At 37.2% G+C, this 15,555-nt stretch overlaps 1 protein-coding gene across 2 annotated transcripts; it reads right to left on the bottom strand.

The window, feature by feature from the left end:
* Window positions 1-991: 991 nt before the first annotated feature.
* LOC120171847 (acidic leucine-rich nuclear phosphoprotein 32-related protein-like) lies at window positions 992-5,035 on the bottom strand. 2 transcript variants are annotated; one of them, XM_039179478.1, is made up of 2 exons: window positions 3,832-5,035; window positions 992-1,534 (listed from the first exon to the last, which is right to left on the bottom strand). In XM_039179478.1, the coding sequence occupies exons 1-2, from the start codon at window positions 4,712-4,714 to the stop codon at window positions 1,326-1,328; spliced, it is 1,092 nt and encodes a 363-aa protein (XP_039035409.1). In that variant the 5' UTR covers window positions 4,715-5,035; the 3' UTR covers window positions 992-1,325. The 2 variants fall into 2 exon arrangements, with proteins under 2 accessions (XP_039035409.1, XP_039035408.1); XM_039179477.1 differs by having other exon boundaries at window positions 1,461-1,619; window positions 3,632-5,002.
* Window positions 5,036-15,555: the final 10,520 nt, after the last annotated feature.

Genomic DNA, 15,555 nt, shown 5'->3' with positions numbered 1-15,555 from the left:
TTATAAACGGGTCAATTGATATTTTATCCCTAAATTATTTTAAATTTATAAAAAGACCTGTGATTTTTTATCTAAAGTCAGAGGGTTAAAATAAAAATTAAATCTTTCTATTAATGTGACACATCATCAAACTAACAACAGCTAACATCTCTGTAATCAAATCTTAAAAAAATGTTAACAGAAGTTATCAAAACTTATGTTTTTATATTAGTAAGAAAAAATGTACAATATTAAATGAAATTGACCAATTATGTATTTTATCCATAAGATTATACAATTCCAATAATTAAATTATTTAGGAATTAAAATAATAAAAGGGTAAAGACGTTAAAAATTATAAAATGATCTTTCGACTATGGTCCCCTAATATAGTGTACCATTTTGTTAAGTCCTTCAATTATTAAAATTACAAAATAATCCTTTACTATAGAGTGCTTTGTTAAGTACTTCGATTATTAAAAATACAAAATAATCATTCGACTATTCATTATGTTCCAAACTTGTCCTTTCCATTAAAAAATAGACAATATTTTGAGTTGAACATTAATTTGTTAACTACAATATGATAAAATTTGATTCTCAAAATCTCCAATGATTATCATATTCTAATCATGTTAACATCTAGCTTAAATAATTGTCAATTTTTTAACGAAAAATAACTAATTTAAAACATATTAAATAGTCGAGTGGCCATTTTATAACTTTAAATAATCAAAAATCTCAACATTGAATATTTCATAATCAAAAAACCATTTTATAACTTTTAACAATTAAAGACTTAATAAAACAATACCCTATAATAAAATACCATTTACCTTCTTTAAGAAAAACCTGAAATGATTTGGAATATCATTTACTTTTTTTATTAAATGATGTACATTTTCAGCCAGAAACACAGCATCAAAAAAATAAATATCAAATTATAAAAAAAAAACCAATCCCACCAATAATAGATTGACATGTGTGATGGTAGAAATACAAATGTCATCCAAATATGCCAGAAAGTCACCCCACTTGATGGATGAGCCCAACCAAAGCATAGATAACAAACAAATACCATCTACAACTGTCTGTTTTTTATAACTTATTACAAAATCCCCCGACCCACCTTAAAAAACAAAACTTGTATTTTCCCTCCAATCCTTAGCTGAAAGTGAGCGGTAAAACCCCCTTCATAACTGCCATTTGAATTGACAAATAAGTAATGGACGTATATATATTCCAAGGAAAAGAACAGAATCTAACGACATTTTGAACTAAGCATTGATGAATCCACCCATCAAATACACAATTCCTTTCATAAGCAGCTCTTCAATAACATCACTCTATTTTCTAAGCATTATTATTAACAGAACAGGATCCAACACGCCTAACCATGCTTCTTGATGCCTTGGCATTTGGAAACTCCACAGCATCATCTTCCTCCTCTCCTCCTCCTCATCACTTCTCTTTCTCTTAAGCTGTGAAGAAGTAGATGGCAGCCTGAACATCTCATCATCTTCAACGTCTTCCTCATCTTCTTCTTCTTCTTCATTACTGGGTCCGTATCAATTCCTTCAGCATCATTCTTCTGCTTGCACCACTGGTTGAACCAGGTAACCTTCACCATAGTCATCATCCTGCCATTCCAATCAACAAATTTTAGTTTAGAAACAACGAGGTTAATTTAAAACATCACAAAATCCACCAATAGAAGCCTACATACAACTCCAATTAGCCAAACTGAAAAAGAAACCCTAAACCACGCAAAATATTTTAGCCCCAATAATTTATAGATCAAATGTTAATAATTACAACAATACCAAAAAAATCAAGAACTAAACTACTGCAGCAACACAAAATTATACTCGAATGCCGGTGTTTTTTCTTAATGAAAGATAATAAGTTTCTTTTAATAATCCGCAACAAAAAGCTACTCAATCAAAAATGTAAAATGGAAGAATAGATCGAGACAAAGAAGTTAAGATGAACATGAAATTATCAACTAAAAGGTTCCAAAAATCATTAATAATTCACTCAGAACACCATAACTAGAAAATATTTAATAATAGAAACTTCATAAGAAAAAGGCAGCCACGGACACCATTAGGGATGGCAATGGGCAGGATCTAGTTAGACCCAAATCCAAAACCATTTTCGCATCTTGGATCCAAACCCGCCCTGGATCCACGGGTCTAGAAAATTGGAACCCAAATCCAGATCTGACGGATCTTGGTCCAAAACGGGTCTGCTAAAAAAAGACCATTTGACCTTTTTTTTAAACGTAATAAAACTATCATTGACCAATTTCACATCACATTTCCGATGGAGGAAAGATTAATTTCAATACAACTAGTAGCAGAATAAAAAAACGATAAACTAAAGTCTCAAAAAACTCCAACACAATTACACAAAATGTCTTTTGAATAACACAAAACATAAAAAAATGTAGATCATGAAACATTCTATTGTCTCAAGCCAAGTACCGCACTTTTACCTCCTTAGAGTGCTAGTCTTTATCACTACTTAAATCATCAACATCCTAAAACAAACAACCAACCAAAGAGAATTTTGTTTAATGAAAATAATATTTGCAAAATTTAACTATTAATATTAAGGTTATGTAATATTAATATTTGTAAAATTTAAATATTAATTTAAAACTAAAGGTGGGCTTTTCTATAAACGAATCCAGACCCGGTATTTTAGTGTCAGATCTGGACCCGGATCCATACTTTAATCAGAGGATCCGGTCCGTATCCGTCGGGTCCAAAATTTTAGGATCCAGACCCTATAAAACGGATTTGGATCTACGGATTCGGGATTGGGTCCAGGATCCATTGCCATCCCTAGACATCATAAAGTGACTTATCAGCTCTAAAACTGTATTACCCAAAAACAAAGATTTAAAATTGTAATTTAGCTGCAATCCATAGAACATTAAGTTTGCCAACCAAGTTGACATAGATCTGTAAATTAACTGCTTAGTGAACTAAAACAATATTATCAGAGAACCAGAAGACAAAAATAACAAATACCATTCAATCTAACCAACGAAAAATCTTTTCAGACAGAACCTACAACTTCCTTCTGGCAGGGTCATTACAAAAACAGGCATACACACCTACTAGACAGAACAAGAAAACAGGTTTCTTCTCATGATAAAACCACAATTTCAATAGCCTGAGGATAAAGAAACCACTTTCAAAGGGCTTGCTCTCAATTAAAACTTCAAATCTAGTACGCATTAAGGTAATTACTTTACTGTTCTCACCATACAAAGACTAAAAAGAATGAAAGAATGATAGAAACTGTAAATGTGCATTAGCTCTTCTGTGAGAACAACGGACATACATAATTTGTAATGTATATATGACTATAAACTTATAATTTGGAAACACTTGGCCAGCAAAAGACAAAAGCACAACACTTTTTCTCATGATGCTTGAGAAAACAAAAGCACATTGCATTCAAAACATGGTAGCACGCCGGTTATTTCCTTGAGAGAAATCTAAAAAGCCCATATCAATCAAACAATCACTCAAGTTACAGCATAACAAAACAACAAGCAGAAATCAGAAACCAAAACAAATCAAACAAGGTGAAAAATAGAAGAACGAGTGGTTGTATTGTAAGTAATATGAAACCTCACCTCCTCTTCACTCTCTTCATCTTTATATTCCCCATCATCACCAACACCTAGCTCTTCCTCACCAGTCACAACATTTTCATCATCATCCCCTTCTTCTCCATGTTCATGCCCATCAATCTCACCTTCTGTGCTTGTCAAACGTCCAGTACTCTCTGGCTCTGCAAAGTCACCTTCATCATTATCTACCTCTTCCTCCACTTCATCCTCATCTTCCTCTTCATCGTCGTCTACGTCATCTTCCTCATCATCATCACTATTCCCAATATCATGAACTTCCACAACATTATCTTCCTCATCATCATCATCATCAACTTCCTCACATGAACCATTCTCATAATCATCGTCCCCATCTTCAACTCTCCCTACTTCCTCAATCCGAAACCCATTCCCCTCATGGCTTAACCCATTCACTCTTCCACCTATTTCAGTCTCTTCTTCATCTGCATCACTCTCCTCATCCTCATCAACATCAACAATCTCTTCCGCACCTTCGCTGTGCCCATTACTTAGTCTGTGATGCTGATCGTCACCATCAATTTCCCCAGCCCCTGGATCATCTTCAGCCTCCTCCTCTTCATCTTCCTCGTCATCAGATTCCGGCCTTTCATTCTCTTCAGCATCCATTTTATCTAAATATTTCAACGATTTAATAAATCCAAAAACCCTAGATCGATAATCTTTAACTCTGGTTACCGGGCAATCATAAAGATCAAGGGACACAAGCTTAAGCTGGGCAAGCGGGGCAAGATTTTCAATATAATGAATCCGATTGTTAGACAAGTCAAGGTCTCGGAGCGAGTCAAGGCCAGCTTCAACGAGAAATTCTAGGCCACCGGCGATTCTGTTGTCTGAGAGGATTAATTTCTGGAGATTTAGAAGGCGAGGAAACTGTTCAAGAGATGACACGCCAATATTGGCAATTGAAAGATGTTGAAGATTTCTAAATTTTTCCGACATGCTAGGCGAGGGGAGGCGACCTTGAACGCACTTAACCGCACCGTCAAGAGTCAAGGATCTAGCCGTCGCGTGGTCCGCTTGCCCGTCTAACGCTGTCTCCACCGCTCTCTCCCAGATATCGTCCATCAAATACTGCACCGTTTTTATCTCATAAATAAACAAATAATGATTACACAGCTTCTTTCATGTCTAAGGACGTGATGGGCTCAAAAGGATGGTTCGAAAAGGAAGATACGAAGGTGATGAAGGAAACTACAACATTTCAGATGAACACAAACGAAACCCTAACCATGGATTTTGAAGATTGAAGCTTAGTTCTTTTTTAATGTATTCGGACGGCTTAAAAACCTAGAAATTTTGATTTTTACCAGATGTACGGACTCTGTTCTTTCAAGTTCCCAGCGCTTGAGGATAAAAAAAACACAGGTTAAAAAGATGTTTAAAAAAGAGGAACCCTAATTTCAAACTCGTATATCTTGTTTCTTATTGGTTAATAGGAGTGGACGAGTCGGGATAAACCTCGTAGATGCGGTTTTAATTGAGTAGTTATTGTAGGGATGTAAACCTTTGGATTGAGGAAGACACGGATCCTTGACGTGGAAGAAATGAACGGTAGAGACTGGAGGATGGTGTGTCTGTTCTCGAGAAGGATGTACTTATATAGATGAGAGAGAATGAGCTGGGCCTGGGGCACAGGTTTGACAAATGACACGTCACTTTGATGGCAAATATCGGGACTATTGTACTACAAGAATACCTATCACGTTCAAGAAATTTACGGAAGTGCCACCAGTTTAAGTAAGCAGGCAGGTCCGAAAAATCTAATAGTCCACTCCAACCCAACCAGCCCAGCCTGCTATGTTTCAAACTCGGTACTAAAATTTAGAGGTGGCAAATGGGTCATTCGGATCGGGTTTGAGTCCAGTTATTTGGGTTTAGTACCAGTTTAAGTACGCAGGCAGGTCCGAAAAATCTAATAGTCCACTCCAACCCAACCAGCCCAGCCTGCTATGTTTCAAACTCGGTACTAAAATTTAGAGGTGGCAAATGGGTCATTCGGATCGGGTTTGAGTCCAGTTATTTTGGGTTTAGTTCGGATGTACGATGTATTGTATTGGGTCTGGTCAATTTTTGGGTTGAGTGATTATTAGATCGGTGGTTTTCAAGTTCGTATCAATATCAGATCGGTTGATTTTGGATCGAGTCAATATCAGGTCGGGTCAATACCGGATCGATTGATTTTTGGGTCGGATATACTGGATCAGTTAGATTTTGGGTCGGGTCAATATCGGATCGGTTGATTTTCATTGTAGGTCAGCATTTAGATCAGATCAATTCGGGTTAAATTGGTTATGAGTCTAATCAAAATCAAGTATATATACTTTTAAAAATAGAGAAAATAACCTCAGTGACCAAAAATCCCATATAATATACGATTTTGACCAATTTTTTTTGTATTTGCGAAAATGACCAACAAAATTGCAATGTGATCTTTAATTCGCATTGCGATCTCCACTATGACAAATTCGCGTTGCATTTCGCGTTGCGATAGTTGAAAATCGCGTTGCGATAGTTGAAAATCGCGTTGCGATTTCGCGTTGCGATAGTCTACAATGTCGTTGCGATAGTCTACAGTTGTTGTTGCGAAAGTCTACAGTTGTCGTTGCGATTTTCCAAATTCGTTGCGATAGTTAAAAAAAAGATTTTGTTTCTTAAGAATTTTCTCTAAAAAGATAGTCTCCGCGCGGACGTGTCGAAGACACTATTACCCACGACACGACCACGACCACGACCACGACCCGAGACGACGGCGGCGGCGGCGGCGCGCGAGAGTCCCTATTGTTCTCTATCACTCAACAGGAGTGGGAAAGCCAGCCTTAAATACCATTCCCAATAGTGTTTCCAATACTATGTGGGATTTGAGCATTACCAACACTTGTTCCCAATACTATGTGGGATTGAGCCTTAAATAGTGATATTATTTTGAATGTTTTGCTTAAAATTGCAATAATCGCGATTGATTGTAGATTGACTTTTAATTATGACATATTTAATCGTATAATACTAATGCAATTGGTTGCTGATTCAGTTGTTTTAATGTGCATGATTGTTAATTGTTTCCTGAATAATCACATTGTATTGGAAACAAGTGTTGGTAATGCTCAATCCCACATAGTATTGGAAACACTATTGAGAATGGTATTTAAGGCTTGGCTTTCCCACTTCCTTGTTGAGTGATAGAAAATAAGGGGGACTCTCGCGCACCGCCGTCGCCGTCCGTCTCGTCTCGGGTCGGGTCGGGTCGGGTCGTGGTCGTGGTCGTGGTCGTGGTCGTGGTCGTGGTAATACGTGTCTCCGACACGTCCGCGCGGATACTATCTTTTTAGAGAAAATTCTTAAGAAACAAAATCTTTTTTTTTAACTTTCACAACGAATTTTCGCAACGAATTTGGAAAATCGCATCGACAACTGTAGAATATCGCAACGCGAACTGGAAAATCGCAACGCGATTTTCAACTATCGCAACGCGATTTTCAATTATCGCAACGCGAAATACAACGCGAATTTGCGATAGTGGAGATCGCAATGCGAATTAGAGATCGCATTGCGATTTTGTTGGTCATTTTCGCAAATCCAAAAAAAGTGTGTCAAAATCGTATATTATCTGAGATTTTTGGTCACTGAGGTTATTTTCTCTTAAAAATATGTCTTCTTATTTGTTAATTTTATCATTTAGGTTTAATTTCAATTCTCAATCGTTCAATATTTTGAATTAAACCATAATTTAGAGATGATAAATTGATAATTTGACACAAATACAATCCTATAATACGTGTTAGAATTTGTTATCAAATTTTTATATTGATCTCATATGAAAATTTTATAATGAGAACTATTTGATAAAGAAATAAATTTTTTTATTAAAATTTTTATTTCCAATTATAAATTTAATATTTTTATTAAATTTTTTCATTTATCCAAAAAAGAGCAGACAAGCTGATGTACAACGTATACCCCTATACAATCTATACAATTATATCAATCCCCAAGTAACACACAATTGCATATTTACAGCATCTAACCTGTTCATATGATATATACAATTTAAATCTCACAACATCCTTAACCCTACTTACAATAGTATCAATCGAACGAGCTACACCTCTAAAAAACCTGTGATTTCGTTCCTCCCAAGTGTAATAAATGAATCCAGTCCAAGCTAGCTTCAGAAGGTGAACCAGAAGAGACTTACCTTTGAGACTCTGTATCAACCACTGGAGGTGATCACTCCAGCATATGAACTCCTGGGCAATGCCACAGAAGAGAAGAATAGCACGCCAAATGCTCTTCGCAAAAACACACTCAGAAAAATGTGATTACGAGATTCAGTACCAGAATTACATAGCCCACACGCCATATTTGTAGCCAAACCAAATCTTGCTAGCCTATCTTTTGTAGCCAATCTGTCCAAAATTGCCATCTAAGAGATTAAAGAAAATTTAGGAACATGGCCTGGAAACCATACAAGGAGATGCCAGTTAACCTTCTCAAGCATATTTCGAATATTGTCCTATATCCAACTAACCTTAACTTGAGACCAACTGCTGCTAGAGTAAAACAGTCTCCAAGCATCACTTCTTAGCTTAAGCAGTTTAGCCAGAATCCAACTAAAATTAAGCTTGTTTCCCATATTCCAAAAGTTAGTAGATCTAAAACAATACACATTAATCCAAGCAATCTAGAGTGAGCCTTCCTCTGCTAAAATTTTCTTTATGAGTAGCAAACAGTAGGCTTTGCTCCAATCCAACAAGCTCCTTAACCCCAGGCCTCCCTCAGATTTCAAGGAACAAATCTGTCTCCAACTAACCCGAGTACCCCTAGCAGGGGTGTCACCACCTTTCCAAAAGAATCTCATACAAAGTTTGTAACATCCTCCATGCCGGGTTAGTGATTAATTTGCAAAGTTTCAACATTTGGTGATTTAAGTAAAATGATGGAAGAGTTCAATGACCTATTTGAGTTATTTGGTGTAGGATTGAATTATAAAGAAGGAAAATTAAGAGGGTAAAAGAGTAATTTAGTAAGTGAAATAATTAAATATTCCTTAAGGTGATTTTATAAATCACGTGGGAAGCATTTGAGATAAACAAGGTTCCAGACATTTCTCTTCTTCTTCTCCAACCGTGAAGCTTGCAAGCAAAGGTGAGTTGTCTTCTTTTGGATTAATTCTTATGAGTTAAGCATGGGTTGAGTTGTCTCTTTTGGATTAATTCTTATGAGTTAAGCATGGGTTTGGTTAATGAAGATTTAGGAATATGATAGAGAGAAACAAGGATCCTAGAACTCAAAGAATTGTAAGTTAAGGGAGATTAAAGGTTGGAGCCATTGAATGAAATCTTAGATTAAGGTCATAATAAGAATTAGAAGCTGGATTTGACTTGTCATCAGCTAATTAAGAAGTATGAGGTGATAGAATTAAATTAGAAACAAGTTGGAATTTGAGTAAGATTCTTAAATTCTATATGGATGATTAGTTTTTTAGTTTTAGAGGTATTGAATGGATAATAATTAGTTTAAGTAAGTGTATGAAAGCTAAGAGTATTAAAGGGAGTGAAATATGCATGTTTGAGCTGAAATGAGATGATTTTTTAGCTCAAAATAGGATTTCTGGGCTAGGGGAATCGGTACCCATTCAAGGGGAATCGATACCCCATCAACGAATATGATTTCCAGAATGCTAGAGGGAATCGATACCCCCAGGGGGAACCGATTCCCCCATATAAAAAAAAGAAGAAAAGAAGAAGAAAAAAGAAGAAGAAAGAATAAACTATTAATTCCTTAAATTGGTAGGCTATTAAAGATTAATTTCAAGACATAGACATCTGATAATCATCTTGAAAATTATGTTTATGTAGATACTGAGCCTACACGAGTTCTGGAACAATCTACAAGTAGGATCGATCGAGGAAAAGGCAAAGAAATATAGGTGAGTGCATATGCATAGCATAATTATAGAATATACTCAATTCTAGACTTGTGATAAGTCTAGATTTTATATCTTGGTACATGAGCATATTCTGTATTATGAGACATGACATGAATTCATATAAATGCATTATATGACATGATCGGCGGGAAAAGTTATGAGCTATGTGAAAAGGTAAGAATTTACATGTCTACGCGATATAGACTACGTGAAATGTAAAGCCCATGTTATGTAGATGAGAACTAGTATAGTTGGCATGCCAAGGGTAGAGGGTCTACGCGGTCCTTCAGGACAAAATTCTACGCGGTCCTTCGGGATATATATATTCTTTGGAACATGTGTGAAGTCTAGTGAGACCATACTTGATCCCTAGCATATGTATATGATTCTTAAGGAATTCTATGTGGTCCTTATGGACATTATTATAGGCACTATAGTGCAATTCTACGCGGCACTTCGGTGCATTTATACAAGCTGTGGTGACAGTATAGTGCACAACCTCACAATACTCAGATACCTTAGGTTCTCAATTGATATCATGGGCCAATAAACTCATTAATACAAATTCATGAATGTTAAAGTAATATGCTTACAGGTAAGGATAATGGTGATGTAACTACCTTGATTAAGTATAAGCTTTCATCTCATTTCATATCATTATGACATTTTTCATTACATTGCCTTTTTATTATTATTACATTACCTCACTAAGTCGATGACTTAGCGTGTGAGTGTTTCACACGTAGGATCCGAGAAGTAGACGAGACAGGTTAAGCAGCTTAACAGCTTACTCCTGCAACCATCAGATCAGAAGCAACTTATCAGTAGGTCATTTTGTTAAGAAAATGGATGTTGGCATGTAATTAAAAAGTTAAGTTGTGTATACTCTGAATATTTTAGTAAACTTATAGTACCATATGTATATTATTGTATTTTCGTAATAAGTTCAAGTATTTTACTATTATTTGTAATGTGTGGTGTTTTAAAGTCATGTAATATCTCTGACTCGTATCCGGGTTGGTAACGGGTTGGGGGTGTTACATTAATGGTATCAGAGCTTGGTTTAGCCGATTCTAGGCATAAACCAGAGTCTATAGAGTCTTTAAATGGAATACATGCCAACAAATAGTGAGAACTTCTGATTGTATAGTATGAGTATGTTTTTCTGCTAATAGAACAATGTGTTTATTCTTATTAGATGTCCGGACATAATAGCTCCGAAGTGAAGCGGAGAAGATAGGCATGCTGAAGCAGTAATTCACCTGCCCGGCCAGGCAAGGTGAAGAACATGCATCTCAAGGAGTGCCTGTGCAAGATCAAGATACGTTCTTCAGAATGTTAGACGCTATTCTGACGTGTCTTCAACCTTTTGCTCCACTAACTCAAAGAATAAATGTAGCAAAAGAGTTGAGAGGCTTAGGAGCTCCTAAATTTAAGGGAGAAGCTGAGGAAGATCCAGTGTCAGTGGATCTTTGGTTGAATGATTTGAAAATCATGTTAGATGGTCTCCACTATTCTGAAGTGGAGAAGTTAGATGGAGTTGTATCTTTATTGAGCGGTCAGGCGAGGATATGGTGGACGAATGTCACCATAAGGATGCCCAGTGACCAGTTAACTTGGTCGTTGTTCTTAGATGAATTCAAAACAAGTACTAGGAGAACAGTTCATTCGGCAAATGAAGCAGGAGTTTTTGAATTTGAAACAGATGAACCGCTCTGTATATGAGTATGAATGTGAGTTCAACAAGCTGAGTAGGTTTGCATCCGAGCTTGTGCCTATCGAAAAAGAGGCTTGTGAATGGTTCGTGGAGGGCTTACGCCCTAGATTGAAAGAGATGTTGATAGTGTTGAATTTGTCCTCGTTCCAAGAGGTGATCAATCGCGCCAAGGCTCTTGAAAGAGCTCAGAATGAGAGATTCGGGGATTTTAGAGTTCAAATATCAAAGAGAACGGGTGCTTCTTCTAGCTCAGTACCATCAAAAGGGGAAGAGACTCGGGATTCGATCACAAGCTAGATCAGAATCAGTTGCATCGTCTGCTAGGGGAGCAAGGCAGGCAAGACCTAGACAGACGCAGTCAGTGGAATCTGGTGCTGGGAGATCTACTACGAGTCAAGTGAGACAGTGTCAGCACTGTGGGAAAAACCATTATGGGGCTTGTCGGATGGCTGCTGGGACTTGTTTTCGATGCGGAGATGCCGGACATTTTATCCGGGTTTGTCCATTGATTGTTGGTAAGCCTGCACCATCTGGAAGAGTTGGTTCTTCCTCACAAAGAGGACGAGGAAGAGGCAGAGGAAGGAACCCGTCTGAATTCTCTGCTCAACCTGAAGTTCGATCAACCGCACGGGTGTATAATCTAAAGATAAGTGAAGACCGTGATGACCCTGATTATAGCAGGTACTTTCAGTTGTATGATAAATTAGTATTGGTACTGATTGATCCGGGTTCTAATTATTCTATATTACAAGTAAGTTAGTAAAGGAGTTGAGGATTCCCTTAGAAGCTACGAGTAATGAGATTATAGTAACAACTCCGTTAGGCCATAGTGCCCGGGTGAATAAAGTCTGTAAGGGGTGTCCCATAAAGGTTCAGGAATTGAATCCCTGCTAATTGATGGAATTACCCTTTGACGAGTTTGAAGTGATTCGGGAATGGATTGGTTGTTCCGTTATTATGGAGATATTAATTGCAGATTGAAAAAGGTAACCCTGAAAAGTCCAGGAGGAACAGAGATAAGTGTGAGCACTGAAAAGTTTAATCCCTTAGCAAATGTAATGTCAGTAATGTCAGCTAAGAAGCTATTGCTAAAGGGATGTCAAGGATTTCTTGCAAATGTAATAGATTTAAGAGCTATAGAGAAAGGGCAAAGGAGATTCCAATTGTTCAAGAATTCCCTGAAGTTTTCCCGGCTGAGTTGCCAGGATTACCTCCGGATAGAGAGGTAGAATTTCAAATTGAAGTAATGCTAGGAACCGCTCCAATTGCAATGGCACCTTATCGGATGGCTCCGAAAGAATTGCAAGAGTTAAAGAATCAATTGCAGAGTTGTTAGAAAAAGGATTTATTCGACCAAGTGTGTCACCTTGGGGAGCTCCGGTGTTATTTGTTAAGAAGAGGATGGATCAATGCGTCTCTGTATTGATTATCGACAGCTTAATAAGGTGACCATCAAGAACAAGTATCCCCTTCCGCGCATTGATGACTTGTTTTGATCAACTAAAGGAGCTTCGGTATTTCGAAGATCGATCTACGTTCGGGTTATCATCAATTGAAGATCCAGGAGAAGATATTCCGAAGACGGCTTTCAGAAAGATATGGTCATTATGAATTCATCGTAATGCCATTCGGAGTAACGAATGCACTGCTGCTTTCATGGATCTCATGAACAGGATTTTTCAGCCCTATCTGGACTAGTTTGTTGTTGTCTTTATTGATGACATACTAGTTTACTCGAAGTCCATTGAAGAGCACAGTGCACATCTGAGGCTAGTTTTGCAAATTCTCAGGGATAAAAATCTCTATGAGAAATTGTCCAAATGTGAATTTTGGCTAAACGAAGTAATTTTCTTGGGGCATGTGATCTCGGCAGTTAGGATTAGAGTAGACCCTCAGAAGGTTAAAGCTATAATGGATTGGGAAGTTCCTAAGAATGTGTCTGAAGTTCGGAGTTTTCTTGGACTTGCCGGTTACTATCGAAGATTCGTTAAGAATTTTTCGATGATTGTGCTGCCTCTAACAAAGTTAATGAGAAAGAACGTACCATTTGTTTGGACTTCTGAATGTCAAGAAAGTTTCGAAGTTTTAAAGAGAATTCTGACGGAAACTCCGATATTGGTTCAATCAGAATCTGGCAAGAATTTTGTAGTATACAGTGACGCATCCCATAACGGGTTGGGGTGTGTATTAATGCAAGAAGGAAAGGTGGTAGCGTATGCATCAAGACAGTTGAAACCACATGAAAGAAATTACCCCACTCATGATTTAGAAATGGCTGATGTAGTATTCGCTCTCAGGATTTGGCGTCATTATCTTTATGGGGAGCGTTGTTACTTATATACGGATCATAAGAGCCTGAAGTACCTGATGACTCAAAAAGAATTGAATTTGAGGCAACGTAGATGGGTAGAATTCTTAAAGGATTATGATGTGATAATTGACTATCATCCCTGAAAGGCTAATGTGGTAGCAGATGCTTTGAGTATAAAGACGTTTGCAGCTTTATGAGCTATGGATGCAAGATTATCTTTATCGGGAGACGGTGGTCTTTGTGCAGAATTAACCCTTAAACCAGCATGGTTGGAACGAATAGGAGAATTGCAAAGTAAGATGAAATGTGTTTGAAAAGAATTGAACAAGTAAAGAACAAAGAGATTAAAGACTTTGAGATAAGTCAGATGGAAATCTATATTGTAAAGGAAGAATTGTAATACCGACAATGACGACTTGAAGAAAGAAATATTATCAGAGGCTCATTGCAGTCCGTTAACGATGCACCCGGGTGGAACCAAGATGTATATGGATTTGAAGGATCGATTTTGGTGGTCAGGGATGAAACGAAGCATCACCGAATTTGTGTCTAAGTGTTTGATATGTCAACAAGTCAAAGCCGAGCATCAAGTTCCATCAGGATTATTGCAACCGCTTTCATTCCTCAATGGAAATGGGAAAATTACGATGGATTTTGTTTCGGGGTACCCTTGACTTCGAACAAAGAGAATCAATCTGGGTAATTGTTGATCGATTAACTAAGTCAACGCATTTCCTTCTGGTTAGAACAGATTTCTCTATGGAAAAGTATGCAGAGCTGTATATTAGATAAGTTATTAGATTGCATGGAGTACCTGTTTCCATAGTCTCTGATCGAGACCCTCGATTCACTTCTAGATTCTGGAAATCTTCGCATGGAGCGTTAGGGACTCGTTTAAACTTTAGTACGGCTTTTCATCCTCAGACTGATGGGCAATCAGAGAGAACTATTCAGATATTGGAAGATATGTTGAGAGCATGCGCAATGGAATTTAAAGGATCATGGGAAAAGTATTTACCGCTGGCAGAGTTCGCTTACAACAATAGTTATCAGTCTAGTATAAAGATGGCCCCATATGAAGCATTATATGGAAGAAAATGTTGTACTCCATTAATTGGTAACTCAAAGACCGAAGTGTTCTTGGTCCGGATTTAATTCATGATGTAGAACAGAAAGTTCGAGAAATTCAGCATAACCTCAAAGTGGCCTCTGATCGGCAAAAGTCCTATTCTGATCTTAAAAGAAAGGAGATTTAAGTTGAAGTTGGGGATAAAGTGTTTTTAAAGGTATCTCCATGGAATAATGTGTTGAGGTTTGGTCGGAAAGGAAAGTTAAGTCCCCGGTTTATTGGACCATATGAGATTGTAAAAAGGGTGGGACCCGTAGCATACCAATTGACTTTACCACCAGAAATGGAAAAGATTCACAATGTATTCCATGTCTCAATGCTTCGAAGATATCGATCGGATCCCTCCCATATTGTAAATCCAGAAGAGATCGAGGTACAACCGGATATGACTTATGAGGAAGAACCGATTCAAATTTTAGCTCATGAGGTTAGGCAATTGAGGAACAAGACTATTCCATTGGTTAAAGTTTTATGGAAGAATCACAAAGTAGAGGAAACAACATGGGAGCGTGAGGAGGATATGAGGAATCAGTATCCCCATCTCTTTTTTTATTGAAAATTCAAGGACGAATTTTCTTAAGGGAGGGAGATTTGTAACATCCTCCATGCCGGGTTAGTGATTAATTTGCAAAGTTTCAACATTTGGTGATTTAGTAATGATGGAAGAGTTCAATGACCTATTTGAGTTATTTGGTGTAGATTGAATTATAAAGAAGGAAATTAAGAGGGCAAAAGAGTAATTTAGTAAGTGAAATAATTAAATATTCCTTAAGGTGATTTTATAAATCACGTGGGAAGCATTTGAGATAAACAAGGTTCCAGA

Source organism: Hibiscus syriacus, unplaced genomic scaffold (assembly GCF_006381635.1).
Source record: "Hibiscus syriacus cultivar Baekdansim isolate YM2019G1 unplaced genomic scaffold, ASM638163v2 tig00111837_pilon, whole genome shotgun sequence".
NCBI lineage: Eukaryota > Viridiplantae > Streptophyta > Magnoliopsida > Malvales > Malvaceae > Hibiscus > Hibiscus syriacus.
The sequence above is the reverse complement of the archived record's forward strand: the minus strand, read 5'-3'. Positions and strand labels throughout refer to the sequence as shown.